Source organism: Homarus americanus, unplaced genomic scaffold (assembly GCF_018991925.1).
Source record: "Homarus americanus isolate GMGI-L3 unplaced genomic scaffold, GMGI_Hamer_2.0 scaffold15667, whole genome shotgun sequence".
Classification (NCBI taxonomy): Eukaryota; Metazoa; Arthropoda; class Malacostraca; order Decapoda; family Nephropidae; genus Homarus; species Homarus americanus.
Window position 1 is genome coordinate 4,028,003 of NW_024726107.1, and position 23,396 is coordinate 4,051,398.

At 43.2% G+C, this 23,396-nt stretch overlaps 1 protein-coding gene across 1 annotated transcript in view; it reads left to right on the top strand.

Moving 5' to 3' along the window:
- The window catches only part of LOC121865361, a 202,374-nt gene that overhangs the window by 71,059 nt on the left and 107,919 nt on the right, over positions 1-23,396 (top strand). Inside the window, exons 5-9 of the mRNA XM_042364698.1 lie at positions 2,332-2,476; positions 18,499-18,645; positions 18,911-19,036; positions 22,380-22,463; positions 22,839-22,918. Coding sequence (XP_042220632.1) covers positions 2,332-2,476; positions 18,499-18,645; positions 18,911-19,036; positions 22,380-22,463; positions 22,839-22,918 — 582 coding nt within the window. The remainder of the gene's footprint in view (positions 1-2,331; positions 2,477-18,498; positions 18,646-18,910; positions 19,037-22,379; positions 22,464-22,838; positions 22,919-23,396) is intronic.

The window sequence follows — 23,396 nt, forward strand, 5'->3', positions numbered from 1 at the left end:
TGAAAAGTCAGTGGGGCGTTTCTGAGACCGAATGGCATCCGCAGAAATTCAAAATGGCCCAAAGGAGTACTGAACTCACCAACGTAGGAGACACCCTTAATAGCTCATACCATTGTATCATAGCTGGATGATCGTCATACTCGATTCCGAGTAACAACAAAGTAGTAAGTAGTACTCGTGTGTGTATATATATATATATATATATATATATATATATATATATATATATACACACACACACAATCAACACCTCACCCCGCCAGGATTCGAACCCACGATCCTATGACTTAAATATGAAACGTAACCTATCATGGTGGCCGGATGTGTGATGGTGTGCTCTGTAGGCTATGTTATTGTGTTTATAGTACAGTGTCTGTCTGTGTCATACCTATTACTGTAGACTTGATTGATGATTCAAAGCATTCTAGGAATTTCTTGAAAATCTGGCCTCAAATCCCTTAGACTTCAGCAGGCGCTGGGCACTCGGCTGGTTTGAAGGTTTCACGGTGAAGGGTCAATGACACTCCGTGTTAATAGTAGACAAGATGGTGTCCAATGATGGCTTTTCCGTTGCTAAGACAACCTGGTGAAGTTCCAAGAAGGCAATGGACGGTGGCCAATTTTGACATCCTGTAGGTGCCTTGGTTGCCAAGATGACTGAATTTGATGACTTCAGCACTGAAGATGCGACTGGCTGCCTGATCCGGGTTCACTGAGTGTCACTGGGTCACAGAGTGCATCCCACAGTGAAGATGAAGAGACTTCTTGACATCTAGTGGTGATACAAGGCAAAGGTTGCCCTGTATATAAGGAACTTGCTGGTTACCCAAGGAAATTACGACACACTGATTTTACTAACAGCCAAAACACTCAGGTAAAACAACTTGTGGTGTCCACCAGGTATTTCACAACCACTCTTTGAGCACAGGAGTATGGCTGGTGTAAGTGTTGCGTCACCCTGGAAGAAAGCAAGGAATGTACTAATTGTCAACACCTGAACTGGGGGGGGTCCCAGTGAGGGTATGTTGCCAAGGGCTGAAGATTCACTGAGTCACATCCTGGAGGTGGTGAGCGAAGGATTTGCAGAAGAAAATGCTCACAGGATGTTTACTAACGCTGAGTAGCCACAACACGACAGGGAATGTCGCCTTCACTAGGTGGGGTGGTTGGGTGTGGCGCTGCCATTGAGAGGAGTATTGCCACAAAGCTGTGAATTATTGATAACTCACTTATCAAATGTTATTGAGACTTTTTTTTCATGTCACATCTGAGATGACATTTAAATGTATCACTCAACATATAACGTCGCACGAGGGTATATACAGTATATGTTCTGGTGTACTACAGAGACTGGCACTGAGGATAGTCACTGTTATTTGGTAATACACTGATGGTGGTTCCTATGGAACAGTTAAGTACACTGGTCTTAGTTATAAATTCGTTCTGTTTGCTACCACCTTATATAACAGCTTTTGGAGCTGTCATATTACAGCCTTCGAGCTCTCTAGTTTGTTGGGTTAAGTAGTCAAAACCCAAATGGTCTTTTCTCCATTTATTTATAAAAATAAATAGTGTACACTTCAATAAGGATAATACCATAATTAACACTGAAAGCTGTGAGGGTTAGAAGAATAGACTGCAAGTTTATCTGGAAGCTTGGGCTTCAACATCTGTTTCTCGTGAGGGCGAAGTGATAACTGAGCTACAGAAAGCTGGCTTCTAATGGCTGACCTAATCATCCTTAAGACGCTACTTGAAAGAGGAAAATACCCATCACGAGATCTGAACATGAACCTCACAGCTCATGGAAAATTACGGGGGGGGGGGGTATCAATATATAACACAAATGTATTAACCCGTATTTATATAAGTACTACTGTCTATGAGACTGGGGTTAAAACAAAGAGTTGGACTGGTTGTTAATCTATACATGAACAGCTGGTCTGCTTGTTATCCTGTACATGAACAGCTGGATTGGTTGTTCGATCATCTAAATAACTGTCTTATATCCATATTGTGCTTCAGTGTGTTTTATTCTGGATTTATGTTGGACAATTTTTGTCATATTTTTTGTGCCAATTAGCAAATGGCTGATTTATAAGATTAAATTATAATTTTAGCGCTGCATTCGGAATGGTCTCCATTATCTCAATTCGCCTGTCAAAATTTCTGGTCGCCATTGGTGAGCGAACTGACTACTTCGCCTCCTTTGCATAGTATAATTTATAAGTATGATGATAAAAATGGACCTTTCCCGTGAAATGAGGGGGTTGGGGTAGCTCCCCAGCTCCCGAAAAGGATCCGATGCAGTAACCAGAGTGTTGTCCTCAGCGGTGCTGTAACGGACGTGAACGTGTGGTCGCGCAAGCTTGAAGACCAAGAACTGGCCAACATCTCCGGCTGCAGGACCCGCGGCCACGGAGACGTGATCGACTGGGACCAAGCAACCTTCGAAATTGGAGCTGATTCATCGGAGGTAAGAGGTAGCTAGCTGTTGGTAAGGTCAGTTTTTTTTTTATTTAGGGTGATTCCCAATACCAGTGAGTTTATGGCTGGACTGCAGGGTATGTTGTAACGGAAAAAATGGATTGGGAGGACACATCTTCACCATCAGTATGCAACAGGGTAAATGGGGGGTGTTTTTTATGCTTAAGACAATACAGGAAATTTCATACAAAATAAAAATAAAGAAATATTTTCATTGAAATAATTTGGTTTATGTACAAAATGACACATTAAAAACAAGGCTGTGAAGGAGGTAAGTAATGATAAATGACCATGATTTCAGTTTTGGGCTCTGAAATTCACATGAATATTTAAATCGTGTGCATTAATTTTACCACAAACAGTGGCTCCTCTTCCCCTTACAAAAGTATTTTTCATCCACATAATGACTAACGGTGTTCAACATGTTCACAGTTCTCGGAGCTTACTGTAAAGAATGTAGACATGTTAAACAAAACATTTAAAGTAAAGTTGTGTTCAGCTCTTGGCTTCCTCTTGGTAAAGTCTCAGTGGCAGCTATTTTTGTTCAACAATATTCAGAGACTTTAGGGTTTAGATATAATCTAATATACTATAGGACTAGGCGTGTGTGTGTGTGTGCTCTGGGCAGCCGAAACGGCACAATCGTGTTTCATCAAACTTGGTGGAAAAATCGCAAAAAATTCGTACAGTGGAACAAACCTGGTCCCATATCGATGGTTTCTTTAGGAAGCCATTACATAACCATTTTATTTACACTGGAAAACGATGCAAGTCAACGGACTTGGCTCACCCAGCCCACGATTGCAGTTATCGTACGGCTCCCTCCTCCTCCCCCCACTTTTTTTCTTAGCCTACTTTTTTTAATGTTGTTTGTATTAGTAAGAAGGAAGATGAGTAAATAGAAGAATAAAGAAGGGAAACAGAAAATTGTTAGATATAACAGGTGGGGGGGAGCTGAGTTTTATCATGCGTCTGGATGCACAGTTTCAACGTTACCAGACACCTTACAGCTACAGTGTATACTTATTCCTGTGGGTGGAAAAGGGGAAGAGATAAAAAGATAATAACAGTAATGCATGGAGATGACTACAATAGAAACAGGGTGAATATAGACAGTGAAACAGACAGGAGGTTGACAAAAATAGACAGATTCATACATGCACAAATAGACAATATGGCAACTAACAGGACAGACAGACAGCTGACTGACTGGTTCACATGATGACTATGATGACTTAACACAGGTGATGACTTAAGCAGATGGTGACTAATCTAACCAGAATCAAGGTCACTTCTCTTCATAATATAATTTATCTCGGAATGATCATCGGTGATTCATATTTTTTTTTATGATTTTAACCTCTCCTTATGGCGAATATTTCTTTAACTAAATATTCTAACCTTTATTCCATTCCTTCTTATAGTATATTAGATACTGTAAGTATCACGACCACGACCATGATTACAACAACCACGACCATGATTATAACTGTGGGAGAGACTCAGGTGATCCTTATAATCAGGGGTGAAGGAAACACACTGATGTCAAGTTCGTAAGTTCTATTTCTGGGACAAACACACAAAAGGAGTTAAGACAGGGGAAACAGCGTCCTGTCTTGGAATCTCTCTGGGTATCTCTATCTGCGCATGCGCGTACAGCGCGCATGTGCCCAAAGTCTGAACTAACATTCAAGTGACAAAAGGGAGTATGATTATAACATATAATACAGAGACCTGAATCAATAATGGTAAATAGTACAGTTACATATTACAGCCATATTCGTCTCATATATCTACACCTCCCTCCCCCCTCACGCTCGTAGTGCAATCTCGAGCGGACTCTTTTTCCAGGAGCCTTTGAGAGTGACGTGGGAAAACTGGGGGGTCACTGAATGAGGACTTACTTTTCTCGTCCAAGCAAGGGTTCACAGGGATATGGGGGAGGGGTTCACCACTGGGGGACGGTACTGAACGAAGAAAGCGGCGATTCCGCCACCATACCCGACCACTAGGGAGACGGACCTCGTAATCCCTGGTCTTGCCGCAGCCCATGACAACCCCGACCTTGTCCCAGCGGTGAGACGTCGGGTCTTGAATCCGAACTGTTTGCCCTATACTCAACCTGGGAAGGGGTCGGGCGTGCTGATCGTACTGTGCCTTTACTTGGTCAGCACGGGCGGCTGCACGACGATCGCAGTCCTCGGTCTTGGCCTGCCACTCCCTCGAGAAGGACTCAGGATGGGCAGGGACACATGACCGTAGTGGGTGGCCGTATAACATCTGTGCTGGGGAGCGACCTGTGAAGTTGGGGGTATTCCTCAATTCCAATAAACCCCGGTCAAACTTTTCACAGTCAATGTTGCCTGAGGGTGCCGTCTTGAGGATAAGATGCTTGACGGACTTTACGGCAGCCTCGGCATGTCCATTGGACTGGGGATAATGTGGCGAGGACACCACATGATAAACTCCCCATCGCTCCATGCAGTCCCGGAAGTCGTTGCTGGTGAACTGGGGCCCGCCGTCAGTCCTCAGGCGGAGAGGGACACCAACTTCCCGGAAGTAGCGACAGAACATACGTACTGTATGAGAGGCAGTAGTGTTGCCTCCGCAGGGAACGACAACAGGCCAACCTGAGAGCCGATCGGCGATGACGAGAAAGGACTTTCCCGCCACAACGAAGAAATCCGCAGAGACGGACTCAAAGGCCCTCGTAGGGTTGTCGTTGTTCATGAGGGGTTCCTGCTGCTGACTAGGCTGCAGCACCTGGCATGGCTCGCAGACTTGAACGGAACTAGCGATGTCGGAGTCGATGCCTGGCCAAAAAACAGCTTGTCTCGCCCGGCGCTTCGTAGCTTCCACGCCCCTGTGGCTGTCGTGCAGGTGGGCTAGGGTGCGGCGGCGGAGGGCGGCAGGAACCACAACTCTTGCTCCATACAAGACGAGGTCGCCATCAGCATAGAGGTCGTCCCGCATCTTCCAGTTTGGGAGTAAAGAGCTGTGTAAGTCGTACCGGTTGGAGGGAAATCCCGAGGTCACGCAGTTCAGTAGACGGATGTACGAAGGGTCCGCTCTTGCCGCGGCTCGGAGTTCCTGAAGAGTCCTGTTGGCGTCCTGCGGTGGAGACTCTTCTGAGATGACGGCGTTCACGGTCACTACAGTCCTGAGGTGTGCAGTAGCATCAGCACATGCGATCTCGTCCTCTGGTGTGGGGTGGCTGACTGGGGCTCGTGACAAAGCATCCGGGATGCAGAGCAGCTTGCCAGCACGCCACACAGCTGTGAAGAGGTAGGGCGAGATCTTCTCCTTAAGGCGTTGGAGGCGGGGATTCTCGACCGCGTCCAAGGAGTAGTGGTTCAGGATCGGGATGAGTGGCCGATGATCCGTCATGAGGTTGAAGTGTTGTAGGCCGATCAGATACAACCTACATTTGGACATGGCCCAGACGGCGGCTAACAGCTCCAGTTCGATGGTGGCGTAGCGAGTCTCGGCGTCAGTGAGAAACCGAGAGCCACACTGAACCAGACAAAGGCGTCCATTGCCGTGGTCCTGTAGCAGAGCGTATCCAATCCCGTAGAGGCGAGAGGCATCGGTCTGGAGGACAACTGGCAGGGCCGGGTCGAAGGAAGCAAGAACAGGTGGGCTAAGGAGAGCTGTCTTGACGCGACGGAATGCCTCATCATGGTCAGCTGTCCAGGTGAATGTTCTCTTGGGGCTCATCAGGGGGCGTAGGGGCTGTGCTGCAGCGGCGATGTCGGGGGTGAACTCAGCCAACTGGTTAACCAGGCCCATGAACGAGCGGAGGTCGATCAGGTTGGCAGGAGTTGGGAAGTCCCGGATCGCGCTGACCTTTCCAGGATCAGCCGAGATGCCCTTGCCTGAGAGGGTGTACCCACAGAAGTTCACACTAGGTGCGGCGACCACAAACTTATCCTTGTTGAGGGTGATCCCGTACTTGCGGCACCTGTTGAGCATCTGGTGAATACGCTCAAGATGCGTGGAGTAATCCTCGTCATATAGGAGCACGTCGTCGATGACCTTGACACAGTTCGCCACACCCTGAAGGGCCATGTCACCACGGAGGCAGAAAGCATCGCCAGTAGCCGCGAAACCCATAGGTCCTCTGCAGTGCTGAAATCGGCCGTACGGTGTGATGAACGTCGTGAGGTGCTGATCTTCTTCCGCAAGTTCCATCTGCCAGTACCCACATAAGGCATCTGCTGTAGTAAAATACCTTGCCTTCGGGTCCACACTGCGTATAGCGGCGAAGGGTGTCGGTGAAGGGTGGGTCGGGCGGGAAACTTGGCTATTCAGCTTGGTGAGGTCGACGGTGATACGAACTCCAGTAATGTTCTTGGCGACTGCTACCATGGGGTGACACCAATCCGAGGGGTCGTCACCAGCAGGCTTAATGATCCCCTGGGCTACCATAGAGTCGAGTTCCTTCTTAACTTGGCTCTGGAAAGCGAAGGGTATCTGTCGCGGTGTGTGGATGGCGAAAGGTACTGCGTCATCCTTCAGGTGTATTCTCATGGGGGAGCCAGCCATTGGCTTGAGTGGAGCTGTCTTGAGGTCCTCCTTGGAAACCAGCACGTCCTTGAATTGCAGTAGGAAGAACTCCCTGGCTGCAGAAGGTGACGTATTGGGTGGGAGGGGCAGCTCCTTGCACCTGTTGACATGTTTTACTTCCAGAATTGGCTTAGGGAAGTCTGGAGATATTATGGCCAACTCTTGACAGTGGCCATAAGACAGTAGTGGCATCTGAACACCTTTGTGGACCTGAATCCTGGCAGAACATGACTGCTTACCTAGGGTGAGGGTAGCCTGAAATGTACCCAGAGCAGGTGCCATTGTAGAACCGTCTGCGGTGAGCGTTGTAGAAGTTGACGGTGGTTGCAAGCTGCTCCTAGGAATCCCCAGAATGTCGAGGTGTCTTGTGCCGATGACTGTGACGTCCGCACCTGTGTCAGGAAGCATCTGGATACGGGAAGTAATGTCGCCGTATGACAGGTGAACACAGATGGGCTGAGGTGTCTTGCTGACAAGGGAAGAAGAGGATCCCACGCGACGACAGCGCTTGTTCTTCGCCGCCTGAGACTTGCAAGTAGTATTATTCTTCTTCTGTGACTGACAGCATTTGTCGAAGTGTCCAATGCGGCTACAGGAGCGGCACTGACGTTGTTGGCAGGGCACTTCAGTGTCCTAGCCCAATGACCACGACGGCCACAGTTATTGCAGGTGCTGTCAGCGGCAGGGCATTCAGAACCATGCCGACGAGCACAATACTGGCAGGAATGACCTGGCGTCGAAGTCTGAAGTGATGCTGAAGATTGATGCGAAGCTGAAGTCGGATGTGAAGCTGAAGTCGGATGTGAAGCTGAAGTCGGATGTGAAGCTGAAGTCCGGTCACGTCCTTTGTTCTTCTTATATGCGGAGATGGCACACAGCTGGTTAGATGGAGCACGAATGGCAGAAGTCGCACTTCTGGTGGCTTCGTAAGAGCGGCAGGTGGTGACAACATCCTGTAGAGAAGAGGCAGTGTCGAGGGAGATAAGCTTCTGAATTAGCTCTTCGTCCCGCACGCCCATGAGGATAATCATCTTCAGCTGTGTTTCCTCACAAGTCGACGAGTTCCCAGGACAAACGTCAACCTCCTCAGCGATGCGTCTGAGTCGTACGTAAAAATCGGCAAACGACTCACCCTCCAGCTGCTTACAACTGAGAAGTTCTCTCCTACGCAGAGCTTCGTTGCGGAGACCCTTGATATGCGTCTGTAAAGCATCCAAGACGTCCTTCACAGTCTTGTCTGTGTCGTGGGGAATTTGCAGGGTGTGCTCCAGGATACGTTGCGTCTCTAGGGTGAGACACATCCTCATCTGGATCAGCTGTTTCTCCCTAGGCAACCTTGATAAATCGACCATCATCGAATAATCGTCCCACCTCCGACGCCATTCACGGAATACCTGGAACGAGGCATCAGCTTGGAGTGGCGGTGGACTCTGAGCGAGTGCTTTCTGTGGGGGGGGCAAAGAAGTTGAAGAGGACCCTGCAGGTGCACCTGTGGACGAAGAGGCAGGTGTAGTAGCTGCTTGAAGGGTAACAGGTGCCAACAACTCGATAATGGCACTGAATCTGGCATTTTCTTGTTGACGTCTGTGATTCTCTTCACGTCTTCGTTCATCGTCTTCCTGTCGCCTCCTGATGTCGTCTTGACGTCGGTTTTCTTCCAAAAACTGAATTAAATGAAGGAAGTCGACACCTGTGGCAGATTGCCGACGTATGTAGGGGGGGCTAAGGGTGGGTGGGGCCGCTTGATCCACTTTCCGCTCCACTTGGAGTCCACTTACTGCACCGACATCCGTCTGAAGTTGGGCTTGTTGGGTATCTGAAGAAAACCCAATAAATTCCTGATCTTCCATATGGCTTGGTTTATTTCTCTCACAATTACTGTAATTAATAAGTGAGCAGAAGAGCCATCGTCTTTAAATGGATTGTGTGTGTGTGTGCGTTCGTTCGTACGTGTACTCGGGGGCAGGGTGGCGAGCTCGCTGGCTGGCTCACTCGCTCAGTGCCAATCGAGACCTGAACAGGGGTGGATGTCAAAACTTGAGCTCTCCCATAGGTCTTAAATAGGCTTCCCTCTTTTGTAAAAAGTGCAGGAACACGGGGAAACACTTTAAAGACACTAAAGGGCACACACAACACTGAAAAAGCACTGCACAACACTGCACTGTAAATCCAGGAATATCTTGTGGAGGTAAGCCCGAGATCGGCTCGACAGGAGGAGTTGACAAGATGGCGGCTCCGAGAGAGATTCTGTGTCCACTCCAATTCTGAATAATGTGATGTCCCAGCTAAACACTGCGCCATGTGGGAGAGACTCAGGTGATCCTTATAATCAGGGGTGAAGGAAACACACTGATGTCAAGTTCGTAAGTTCTATTTCTGGGACAAACACACAAAAGGAGTTAAGACAGGAGAAACAGCGTCCTGTCTTGGAATCTCTCTGGGTATCTCTATCTGTGCTCAAAGTCTGAACTAACATTCAAGTGACAAAAGGGAGTATGATTATAACATATAATACAGAGACCTGAATCAATAATGGTAAATAGTACAGTTACATATTACAGCCATATTCGTCTCATATATCTACAATAACAACCATGAATATGATTATAGCAACCACAACCATGATTATAACACTTACGACCATGATTATAACAACCACGACTATGATTATAACTACCACGACTATGATCATAACCACGACTATGATTATAACAACCACGACCATGATTATAACAATCACGCCCATGATAATAGCAACCACGACCATGATTATAACAACCATTACCATGATTATAATAACCACGACCATGAAACAACCACGACTATGATTGTAACAACCACGACCATGATTATAATAACCATGACCATGATTATAACAACCAGGGCCATGATTATAACAAACATAGCCATTATAACAACCAGGACCATGATTATAACAACCACGACCATGATTATAATAACCTCGGTAAACTGTACCACCGGACTCGCCACCGGGCACGAAGGGCCCATCGATCACTTGTGGACGCCTATAGATAACACAATCCGTCAGCTACTAAATCTACTTTAGATCCTGCATTCGAAACGTTTTTGTCAAACTCATCATATACTGTAGGTCTATACTGTGAGTAGCATGCACTTATTAACGTCAACACCAAGATATAGTTAAACTTTGTTAGTTATCAGCCTGGAAGCATCAGTGACTTTTCAGTAGCAGGTTAGACTCATCAATGGCTAAGAAAATTTTTCTTATTGTTGAGTTCATGTTCAGTTTTACCAGGCAAGGATGGTCTAGAGATCTTCAGGAGAAACAGTTGTTTTTGACCACTTTCAAACTTTCATCAAGTTGTTCAATATCATGTAGTGAATGACGATATCTATTTGATATTGATAATAACTTTAATATACTGTAATATGAAGGCAACGGCTTTACTGTGTAACAGCAAGTCTCTCCAGGACACACTACTGTTTACTTTAAACGTTACCTTAATCATATGAATAAGTAACATCCCAAATAAAGTATTATTTTAAAATATAAATTAATACTCAAGGTCAGTAGACGACAATATAGTCAAAGTTTCTCATAAAGATGTACTTATTATAAACATAATGAACTAAATGATTATTGCTGGCTATAATGTCATCATCCACTTTCACATCCGGAGAACTTACCTTTACGCTTTACACTACAGCGTCCTTATACACACACACACACAAACACACACACACATACACACAAATATATATATATATATATATATATATATATATATATATATATATATATATATATATATATATATATATATATATATATATATATACATATATTTATGTATATGGTGATAACCACAAGGAAACAAGAAAACACGAAGTTCTCAAGCGCTTTCGTGTAATTCACATCTTCCGGGGTGAGTACAGACTAAGGAGAAATACTTGACAAGGCAAATATATACAGAAGAGGAGAGTGAGATCAAGTCCCAAGGGGACAGCAGGAGTCCACAATGTTCTGGTCATAAGGCACGATACGATACGAAGTCTTTAGTTAAGAGGTAAAAGAAGATTATTAGGGGTTGAAGGAAAAGTGGTGAAACTGAAATACAGTAGGAGTAGAAAGAATCTGGGCTCAACCAGATCGCTTCATCTTTCTTATTGGTGTTTTGTTTTTGTTCTGCTCCCTTGGGTCGTCAGACCTTTGTATTAATATTGGTTTATTTATATAATGCTGCTTATTATTATTATTTTTATTATTGTTGGAGTTAGTGAGCCCGCCCAGGTCCTTGTGTAACTGGGAGGGTAGTCACATTTTTTTTTTTGAGGTGTTAGTTAAGTGTTAGTTGTGTTAGTCTAAGGGTACACTGTATGGAGAGGCCTGCCAGGTTCTTAGTGGAGCTGGTTGGTCACTCTCATCTTTATTCCTCTAGTAATGTTTTATGTAGAAATGTGTATATTGAGGCAGGAGGTGGTTCAATTACTTCTTCCTGGCTGATATAGCTGGGAGGGTAATCACATTATTATTATTAATATTATTATTTTATTTATTTTTTATTTATTTTTTTTTTTGAGTTAGTGAGCCCGCCCAGGTCCTTGTGTAGCTGGGAGGGTAGTCACATTTTTATTTATTTATTTTTTTTTTTTTACTAAGATGTTAGTTCAATGTTAAATGTTAAATGTTAAATGTTAAATATTAGTTATGTTAGTCTAAAGGTACGCTGTATGGAGAGGCCTGCCAGGTTCTTGTGGAGCTGGTAGGTCACTCTCATCTTTTATTCTCTCTATTAATGTTTTATATGTATATTGGGGCAGGAGATGGTTCAATTACTTTCTTCCTGGCTGATTTAAACCAACTGTGTTCTTGGAATTCTTCGTTGTCTATATTATTTATCCAGTTTTGATATGTTTCTGTGTTAAGTTCAGTCACTTTTTTCCAAATATTTACAGCTTTGTTGTGTATATCTACATTGATTGCTAAGAGGTTTGCTCTCTTGTGTAGCTGTTCATTATTGATGTGGTCTGTATATTTTATGTTATATATAAATCTGAGGGCTATATTTTGTACTGTTTGTAACCTTTTAATGCACGTTTTACTAAGGGTGTTCAATGGGATGGGTGGGTAGTCCATAATTGATTTGACAAGGGCAATATAAATCTTTCTTTTGTTATTAATGCTAAGGTTCTTAAAGCGTTTTATTTTTGATAATCTTATTCTTGCCTGTCGTTCTTTATCTTTTAAGTATGTTATATATCCTCTTTTTGTTAGTTTTAATCCAAGCATCCTGCCTTCAGTGTCGTATGGGTATAGTTCCTGGTCGACTATTACTGGACTTGTTTTAATCTTGGCTATTGGTATTATCTTGAATTTGTTCTTATTTGTCCTGATTTTCCATTTTTTCTCAAAATCATTTATGTTTTTTATCGCTCTTACCGTGTAGAGTGCCATAAATTGAGTTGATTTTCCTGGGTATGATACTATTTGAGTAATATCATCAGCAAACATTACATATTCGCTAAAGGGGGTAGGTTGAGGTGTGTCTGAAGTATAAATTGTATATAGTGTTGGAGAAAGGCATCCTCCTTAGGTACTCCACTCTCAAGATTAAACATAGTTCCCATAAAGTTTCCAATTTGAATTTGTGCTCTCCTATCATCTAAACAGTTACACAATATTCTTAGCAAGTATTCGTTAAGTCCCAGTTTTAATATTTTATATTTCAAGCCTAAATGCCAAACTTTATCAAAAGCCTTAGAAACATCCCTTAAAATTATATTGATCTGGTTACCCTTGCTTTTTTCTATTGCAATTATTTCCGTTATTGTAGCTATTGCAGTTAGGGTATTTCTATTGGGCATAAATCCATGTTGTCTGTTGTTAGTTTTCCCATGTTGTGTTAAAAAGGCTATAAGTCTTGAATTTAATATTTTTCCAATAGTTTCCCGGTAATTTCTAATAAAGATATTGGCCTGTAGTTTAATATTTCCTTATTGTCCTTACCCTCCTTAGGAATAAATATCATTTTAGCATATTTTAGTTTGTCTGGAAAGTAACCAGTTATTAAGCATGCGTTATAAATGTTTAATAGTGTATTTAAAATGTTTTCAGGTAGATTCATGATCATATTTCGTGTAATACCTGTGAGCCCAGGGGCTTTTTCCTTAAATTTCCCCACACAGTGCATCATTTCTCCCATGGTTATTATTTGATTATTAGGTAATAAGTTATAGTCTATATATTGCCTTGGGGTGATTCTATGTATATGTCTTCCCATTTCTTCTTCTATCCTTTCTTCGTGTTCACAATCAAAATCTTCATTTTCCTCATCTGATATTTTAAAAACTTTTACCCATTCCCTTTTGAATGCTGACTCTTGTTCATTTTCCTCGTGCAATTTTGTTCCATTTTGGTCTTTAATGTATGGTGTTTTTTGCTTGTTGTGCCCCATCATCTTGTTTATGGAAGTCCAAAATGTTTTTGTGTCTTTAGTCATGTCAGCCGCCATTATAATATCATTCCATTTTTTATTGTTTGCTTCCTTACATGCGTCTCTTAATTTTATCTGTAGTGCTATCTGTGTCGTATATAGCCATCTGTTACTGCCGTGTCTTTCCATATACCTGTTTATTTCATTGTAATAGGTCTGGATTAATTTAGCTTCTTCTGGTAGTCTGTTGTTGGGTAATGTTCTAAAGTGTGAAGTAGGAGTGTGTTTGGTTATAGATGTTTTTATTGCTGAGTGCAGTCTGTCCATTTCTGAGTCTATATCTTCTGTTGTTTTCCCTTGTAGGTTAATCGAGTGGTGATTACTTAAGTCGTCTTTAGGCTGTCCCAGTCTGTTTCTACTCATTTTCAGTCTCTTTTATTGGTATCTGTATGGGGCTTTGTTGACGGTGTTAGTATAATTGGCAGATGGTCACTGCCTGTAAGAAGATCCTATATTATATGAGTAATTGAAAAAGGCTTTGTTGTTGGTAAAAATTTTGTCTGGTGTCGATTGTGTATTGTGATTTCTCCAGGTTGGAAAGTTAGGACCCAGATGATTGATTTCCCTAAATTTATTAATTGATTAAGGGCGTTTCCCACGACGTTATTATTTGTATTGTCAAAAATCCTATGTCTGGCGTTAAAGTCTCCTAAGATGTACATCGGATGACTATTGTTAGCCAATTTTAATAGGTCTTCTATAGGTAAGTAGGGTCGTCTCGGTGGGAGATAAGTAGTAGCAATAATTACGTCTCCTTGAGTTGTATTTATTTTTATTGCTAGAAATTCATCCTGGAAGTCATCAATTAGTTTAAATTTTAAGTTTCTTTTTACCGCTATCGCTACTCCGTCATTTTTCTCGCCCGATTTATTTCTTTGGTTTACATAATAGGTAAAGAGTTTTATGTTGTTGTTTTCTGTCTCACCGTGACTGTTTATTAGTATAATGTCAGGGTCAATTTCTTGATATATATTACTTAGGTTAATTCTGTCGGTCTTCCAGTTTCTTACGTTGTGTTGTATTATTCTTAAAGTTCTTACTGTTTGTCTATTGTCCATTATTTCTTATACTTGGATTGTAACTGTTGAAGTGGAGACCTATCATCCTGTTTCCCGCTTCTGACTCTTCTAAACTCTGACGGGTCTACTATTTTAAAGTCATTGGTCGTAATCTTTAGTTTGTCCGTAGTAATTAGTGACCAGACATAATCTTCACTTAGGGATTTTTCTTGATATGTCCACTTGTATATCCCTCCTTCACAGTTTTTTACTATTGTCCCTCCTGTTGGTCTCGATGTTGGGATTCCATGTTTTGTTGTAGTGATAACTTTTAATCCAATATCTTCAGCAGATTCAGGTTGTATATTGTGATCAGTTTCCATCTTATCTTCTCTCCTCCTACTCCTTTGTCTTATAGTCTGTCCTTTTGTTATTTCTATCTTCTCTTTGTCACTTCTAGTCATTTGTCTGGGATCTCTATCAGTCGCTTGTGTTCCTTGTGTATCAGCTGTTGCTCCTTGCTCAAACCTTTGTTTGTCTAGCTGTAGTCTTTCTCTCAGTTCGCTTGCATATGTTGCCTGAAATAGTTTTTCGGATTGTGGATTCTCTGGAAATATCATCTCTGGTAGGCTATTCAATTTAAACATTTTCCTTAATTCCTCATTGTATGATCCGGGTGCAATGATATTGTGCAAATGTGCATGGATCATACTAATCATTACCTTGTCATGTATTGGCTCACTTAGGTTTAATATGGTGGATTCTGGTCTATGAGCCTCTTGGACCGCTCTCTTGGCTATTTCGACGTATGTCGTATCCTTCTTGTCTTGTTCCTTTTTCCTTGTTTCTTGTTCCTTGTACTTTATCATGTGTTTTTTTATTGGGCATGCCATTGCTAACGTCCTATGTCCTATGTATGCATTCCCGTTTCTCTTACAGTTGAGACAGCCAACATGTGTATTCTTACATTCAGTGTAGGTATGGTCGTCGCCTGCACAATCTGAGCAGTACTTTTTTCTTTTTCCGGACAGTCTCTCGTTGTGTGTTCTTCATATTTGTAGCAGGAGAAGCAAGTTTGCAGACTGATGAATGTCTCCTTCTTTATTTGATGTGGTGTGACTGACATGTTGAATATTAGAAAGCCCTGTTGTAAAACTTTCTCAGCCATTGACACTTCTTCAAAAGTAATCTTAAAAACATGAGTATAGTCTTTTATCTTAATGACTTCTTCAATCTTCATCCACCTGTTTTGGCGTTCCAGTTCATCTTTCAGGTCTTCAGATGTCTTCCTCCCGATCTCTTGGTCGACTTGACGAACGAAAACTGATCTTTTTGCTTTTTGTTCTGGTGGCATGACAACAACAAGGCCTTCATTGTAAAATATATCTCTGGCTTCTTTTGAAAGGATTTTATCTGAATCAAAGTCATCTTTACAGATTACTTTAAAACCTTCATTGGTGCTGAATATTCTTGTTAGTGGGACTTGCAATTTGTTGTAAGTGATTTCTGCCACTTTTCCCCTTCCAATAGAGTGTCCCTTATCTCTATGTTTTATTCTAATGCTTGTTGTCATCTTCTTGATTACATCTAATCCTACCTATAACACAGGGCTCCTGCCTGGGAGCAGTGACCCCGCCCCCCCCTCTTGGACGGGCGTCGGGCTCGTAGGGTTCTGCACCCAGGTTACCTGTGACTATAGTTATATCTAAGAAAGTTGCCACCTACCGGTGACCCCCGGACAAGGGGTGCCCTGCACTATCACAGGTTCCCTTGCCGGATCGACCGTATCGCTAAGTCCCGCCTCCCGTTCAAAGAACGGAGTGCATGAGGGGGATGAAAAAAGGAAAGAAGAGGACTTAGAGAGTAGAAACAGCCTACCTACCACGCCACGTTCGGTTAGCCAATCAGAGCACCGCAGTAAACGTGCATGTATCACGCCACCGTGGGGCACCACTGATTGGCCAATCCAGGACGTAGACGCACGGGTAGTAGTCAAAATTTGGGGAGCCCAAATATTTGTTTTCCAGAAGTTGGAATTTCCCGTACAATCTGTGATGGTAATTACACCGTCACTATGTTGAGTAAGTACAATCACTAGGATTGAGTGTCTTATCACAACAAAGTTGCAGACTGCTCAAACATGCAGCAAAAGAGGCAGGTCTTCGCAGCTCCGGGTCCAGCAGTCATAAGGCAGTGACCCTTACTAATCTATTTATATAAAACAATGAAGTATGTCTGTGTGTTTGTGTGTCCGCACGAGAAACTCGGAAACTACTTTACCTATCTCTAGTGAAGATGGATGGTGTTATATGTAGTGATGATGGATGGTGTTATATGTAGTGATGATGGATGGTGTTATATGTAGTGATGATGGATGGTGTTATATGTAGTGATGATGGATGATGTTATATGTAGTGATGATGGATGATGTTATATGTAGTAATGATGGATGGTGTTATATGTAGTGATGATGGATGATGTTATATGTAGTGATGATGGATGGTGTTATATGTAGTGATGATGGATGATGTTATATGTATATATGTAGTGATGATGGATGGTGTTATATGTAGTGATGATGGATGGTGTTATATGTAGTGATGATGGATGGTGTTATATGTAGTGATGATGGATGGTGTTATATGTAGTGATGATGGATGGTGTTATATGTAGTGATGATGGATGGTGTTATATGTAGTGATGATGATGTTATATGAGTGATGATGGATGGTGTTATATGTAGTGATGATGGATGGTGTTATATGTAGTGATGATGGATGGTGTTATATGTAGTGATGATGGATGTGTTATATGTAGTGATGATGGATGTGATGATGGATATATGTAGTGATGATGCATGGTGTTATATGTAGTGATGATGGATGGTGTTATATGTAGTGATGATGGATGATGTTATATGTAGTGATGATGGATGGTGTTATATGTAGTGATGATGGATGATGTTATATGTAGTGATGATGGATGGTGTTATATGTAGTGATGATGGATGATGTTATATGTAGTGGTGATGGATGGTGTTATATGTAGTGATGATGGATGATGTTATATGTAGTGATGATGGATGGTGTTATATGTAGTGATGATGGATGGTGTTATATGTAGTGGTGGTGGTGACGGTGGTAGTGACAGTGGTAATGGTGGTGATGGTGATAGCGGCAGGTTTGTGGTGATAGTGGTGGTGGTAGAGACTGGTTGATAGTAGTGGTAATGATGGTGGTGGTAATGATGATGGTGGTAGTAGTGGTGGTAGTGATGATGGTGGTAGTAATGATGGTAGTGATGGTGGTGCTATATGTAGTGAGGATGGATGGTGTTATATGTACGTAATGATGATGGATGGTGTTATATGTAGTGATGACGGATGATGTTATATGTAGTGATGATGGGTGGTGTTATATGTAGTGTTGATTAGACAATAAAATAATAACAGTTTAATGCTAAAAAAACATACTTTGCTGTACAGTTGTAGTGAAAAACATGGTGGAATTTACATACACCGTTAATTATCGGTCCCAATCTCACGAAATACTGGTCTTCAGATTTTTTTTTCCGCTCAACGTTGGGAACCACTGTCCTTGGGGATGGTCATGCACTTTCTCACGTTCCTCCATCCGGGCGAAGCCGGATAACTCAGGGTGACGAAAAATTCATCATAAGCTGTGTTGTTAAGGAATAAAGGAGGCGTGTTGGCCACAGGTACAGTACTGCGCATGGTGAGAATGAGTTTAGGTCATAGGATGTGGGTGACAATTTTGATGAGTCAGTAAGCAAGGCGAGGTGTTGTGCGGGGGTGAGACTGTACAGCCAAATATGACAAGTGGGGGACCCAAGACCACATAGAAGGGCTAGGAACCATAATTTTGTTCACCTGTAAAACCCAAGAAAGTTTATATTGTTGTGGTTGTGATTACTAAGTGCCCGGACAGTGACACCAGCTCCTCGCCCACCAGGTGGAGATGCTGATCAGCGAATCGTGTAATATATTCCCTCGACCATACTTTACGTTCACGGACAAACTCGAGTTCAATGACGCTGCCGGACTCTGCCAGGCCTTCGGAGGAGAGCTAACGACACCCAAGGATGCCCAGCAGCAGGAGGTAATGTATGAAAGGGGCCGGGATGTTAGCTCCCTTAGCAGATATACATGTAAATTTAGCCTCACTTCTTTGATGACCTCACCAAAAAATTTGTAACTTCGAAAACTTCATGACTTACCTCACGCCGTATGCATTGTCTAATTTGTGTGAGAATATATAAAGAATGTTATTAGTAAGCATTTGTTTCAATTGGTCAATGGTCTAAAAAAAATCATCAAGTACAAGGAAGGGAAGGAGGGAGGCAACGATGTGTGGGTTGTTACAGGTGGTGTACAAAATGGCCCAGGAGACCATCAAAATATGTTCGAGTGAGGGCGGCCCACTCATGTGGCTTGGCATCACGGACCAGCACTCGGAAGGCAACTGGCACTATCTTCGCTCCAATACCGACGTGAGTCACCTGCTAGGATCTGCCGTGTATTTTTACACGTTAGTTTTTTATCTTAAAATATTGTGTGCACGCGCACGTGTGTGTGTGTGTGTGTGTGTATATATGTGTGTGTGTGTGTATATATGTGTGTGTGTGTATATATATATATGTGTGTGTGTGTGTGTGACGTCATGCCTTTTTCATCTTTGCATATGCCCCAACGCTGGATGCAGAGGATAACATCAAGGAGACCTTTTATGCCAACCTTGACACAGTGCTAACCTCGATCTCCAGAGAAGATAAGTTTGTGCTCCTTGGTGACTTCAATGCCAGAGTTGGCAGAGATGCTGACATTTGCCAGGGAATCATAGGGAGAAATGAACTAGGCAAGTGTAATCCCAACGTCCTACTCCTTTTCGACAAGTGTGCTACACACAACCTCATTGTCACCAATACCTTTTTAAGGCAGGCCGACAAGTGCAAGGGTTCGTGGCAACACCCACGATACAAACACTGGCATCTCATTGACTACATCACTGTAAAGAAAGAGATCGAGAAGATGTCCTCATCACCCGAGCAATGCTTGGCTCAGACCACTGTGACACTGATCATCGGCTCGTCAGAGCCCCAAAACGGCGAAGGCAACAATCCTCCAGAAGAGGATTTAACACTCAGCATCTAGATGATCCAGTGTTAGCACATGCTTTCAAAGAGCAGCTCGAACATGGGCTGAAAAACAACCCGACAACAAACAACCCAAATCTCAGTGCCGAATGGGGTATTCTCGACACTGTCATGACAAAAACCTGCAGAGAGAGACCCTCGGCCAGATCGAAAGAATACACAAGGACCGACTTGATGAAAATGACCCGGAAATCGATGAACTCGTCAATAATACCGTGCTGCTTTAACTGAATGGCAGAACAATCCTCAGTCTCGGACCAAAGCTGATATCTTACACAAGAAGAAAGCGGCGGCCCAGCACGAACGTCGCAAAATAAAGAACGACTGGTTTAAAAATAAAGCATGTGAAAAGCAAATCTTGCAAATTAACACAAGATGCACAAATTTTCAATTCCACTAAAACATTTTATTGGCCAATCACTCTTGGCGCAGCCCCCCTTCGCTCATCCGACGGTAACTCCCTAATTAAAGATGAATAAGGTATCGGTCAGCGCTGGAAAAAGCACTACCATTCTCTGCTCAATAGAAACACCGATGTGGATATCCTGACTACCCAGCAGGTCCCTCAGCACCCAGAGATGACCCATCTTAGATATCCTACATCCCTGGATGAGATAGCTACTGCCATCAAACAGATGAAAAATAACAAAGCCTCGGGGCCTGATGGAATCCCAGCCGAGGTGTACAAAGCAGGAGGACCTCTGCTTACTAGCCGTCTTCACTCTCTCCTGGAGAATTATGAGAAAAGGAGGAAATCCCCAGGCTTTTAAATACGTCTCCATCGTCAATATTTATAAGAACAGGGGAGACCGGTCAGACTGTGGCAACTATCGCGGGATCTCGCTACTGTTCGTAGCTGGGAAGATTATCGCCCGTGTCCTCCTTAACAGGCTTCTACCTGAGGCGGAAAACTTCCTCCCAGAATCTCAATGTGGCTTTAGACTATCACGTGGCACCACTGGCATGATCTTTGCTCCCTGCCAGATACAGGAAAGGTGCAGAGAACAGTGTCATGACCTGTACATGGCCTTCGACTCAGTCAACAGGGAAGCCCTCTGGCGGACCCTCAGCCGTTTTGGCTGCCCACCAAAATTCATTGCCATTGTGAGGCAACTCCACGATGGCATGAACGGCAGTATCCTGCACAATAGTACCCAGTCTGAGTTTTTCCCCATCCAAACGGGGATAAAACAAGGAAGTATACTGGCACCAACTCTCTTTTCCATTTTCTTGGCTGTCTTCCTTACTTGTGCAAGTGCCAATTTAGCCAGCAGTCCAGTACAGGATGAAGGAGCTTTTCAACATAAGACGAATCCGGGCAGGAAAAAAGGTGTCGGCAGCTTCCATTACTAAACTTTAGTATACAGACGACCTCACCCTTGTCCATCCAGCTTAATGGTACTAACATCTCTAATCTTACCCACTTTCAGTATTTTGTTCTCACCTGTCCACCACCGCGGACATCGATGAAGAGATCCAACATCGGATCAGATGAGCATCTGAAGCCTTTGGTAGACTCCATACCCTTGTCTTCAGCTGTAAGAAGCTGAAATTATCTACAAAGTTGCATGTATATCAAGTAGTGGTCTCCCCCACCCTGCTATATGGCATTGAGACATGGGTCACATACAGGAGGCACCCCAAGGCACTTGAAAACTTTCACCAACGTAGTCTACATTCCATCCTCCGAGTTCGCTGGGAAGACAAGAGAACAAATGGCAGTATTCTCGTTGACACCAACTGTAGGAACATCGCGGCTACCATTATCCATGAACAACTACGTTGAACTGGCCATGTTACCCGTATGAACGACAGTAGACTGCCAAAGCAGCTACTTTACAGTCATCTAACGAATAGTAAACGTAACGCTGACGGGGAAATGAAAAGGTATAAGGATAGTCTAAAGACAAACATGAAAATGTGCCAATCACCCGGGAGACGATCACTCCACACCGTAACGCTTGGAGGAATACCACACGAGAAGGTGTCAATTCTTTCTAATTAAACCAACTGCAAACCTAGGCAGACAAGCACCAACGCCAAAAGACGCTGCCACCGCCCTCCCCGCACTAGATGGAGCCATCCACATGTGCAACATCTGTGAACGACCCTGCCGGTCCCATATCAGCCTCTTTTGTCGCCTTAAGACCCACCAACAAAGGTGACATCCTTAATAACTCATATCATTGTCTCATAGCTGGATGATCGTCTTGCTCGATTCCGAGTGACAGCAAAGTAGTATTAGTAGTAGTAGTAGTAGTAGTATGTGCGTGTGTGTGTGTGTGGTGCAGAAACTTCTCACCAAATTTGCAGATGAGATCGTCATGATGATCAGAGAAAGCCGAGAGGGTCAGTGTGTTGAGTGCTTTTTGATATGTGGAATCGGAGGGGGAGAGAATAATTTTGCATGCCCTATGCCCTCCTTTGCATCTTTTCTAGGTGTTTCCATTGTGTGGCATTTAGGGAGGCATAGGACTTGAGTTGGCGGAGGAGATGGAGACGAAAACTGGAAGATTTGCCAACTGTACGAACGTGTGTTTGCCAATTTAGTTTGTTATCTATAATGATGCCGAGGAGTTTAGGTGATGTGCATAACCTTGGTCTTGGTATGGTTGATGATGACGTGGTTGCGTGTATGTGTGTGTTAGTGTTATCGCTGACAGAGCTGTGTCTCCTGCAGGTTTCCTATGTCAACTGGGCTCCTGGACAACCAAACGGAGGAACTTCGGAGAACTGCGCCGTCATGAAAGGAGAAACGTTTGAGGTAAGTTTATTCATTTGTCATGCTTCTACATGTTTATTTCTGTGAATCACTTTAAGCAACATAATATTAAAAAAGAAACATGATGAGAGCATTTCACTGATAGAGGTCAGAGTTTGCTAGAAAACAACAACTTACTTCTTGGCTGTGTCCGTAGATTGGTGCCACTGGTTACTCTTAAGTTGTATACCTACACTGCTCCTTCACGTTCATCACGTTTATAACTTTTCATTATGTCTATCAAATAATTATAATGGAGTCATTTTGATAAAGAATCATTGTGGTGACTGAGTGAGATGAAGTGGGTCAATGGTGTAAAGTGCTGTTTTTGTAAAACTTTGTGCTGGACAAAGGTATAGTGGGTGGGTGTTTCTACAGGGTCAGTGGACGGACCAGTCATGCCGGAAGAGCTTCAAGGTGTGCACAATGTGTTCCATTCGGATCCCGGTCTTCCTCAGGTAAGTCTCCCAAGAGGCATTGTTGATGAACTTATTCCATAAGCAGGTGGAGTGTACAAGAGGCTTATATACATAGGGTGACCTCACAAAACACCACCATCACCGCAAACATGAGAGGATCTTATAAAAATTGGCGACGTAATTAGTCATGTTAAGTCAGGTCCAAAATATGAAACCCACTAATCATCTATCCTACATCTACCTCAAATGCTTTCAAAGCATTTTTAAGTTTGGGTCACTAACAAATAAATTAATGGATGGTAATGCAGTGAAAGGGCCCCTCAGAATAAGGAATCAGCACAAAAAAAAATTTATATATATACTTTTCGCATTTAAGGTGACCTGAACTGGTATTCCTGAGGTTGGGGTTAAAGAGACGCACGGGTAATGGTATGACACCAATATTATCAATATAGGGAAATATGCCACTGGTTGCTTTGTGAGCTCACACGACCCAATAATTCCTCAAGACCCATGC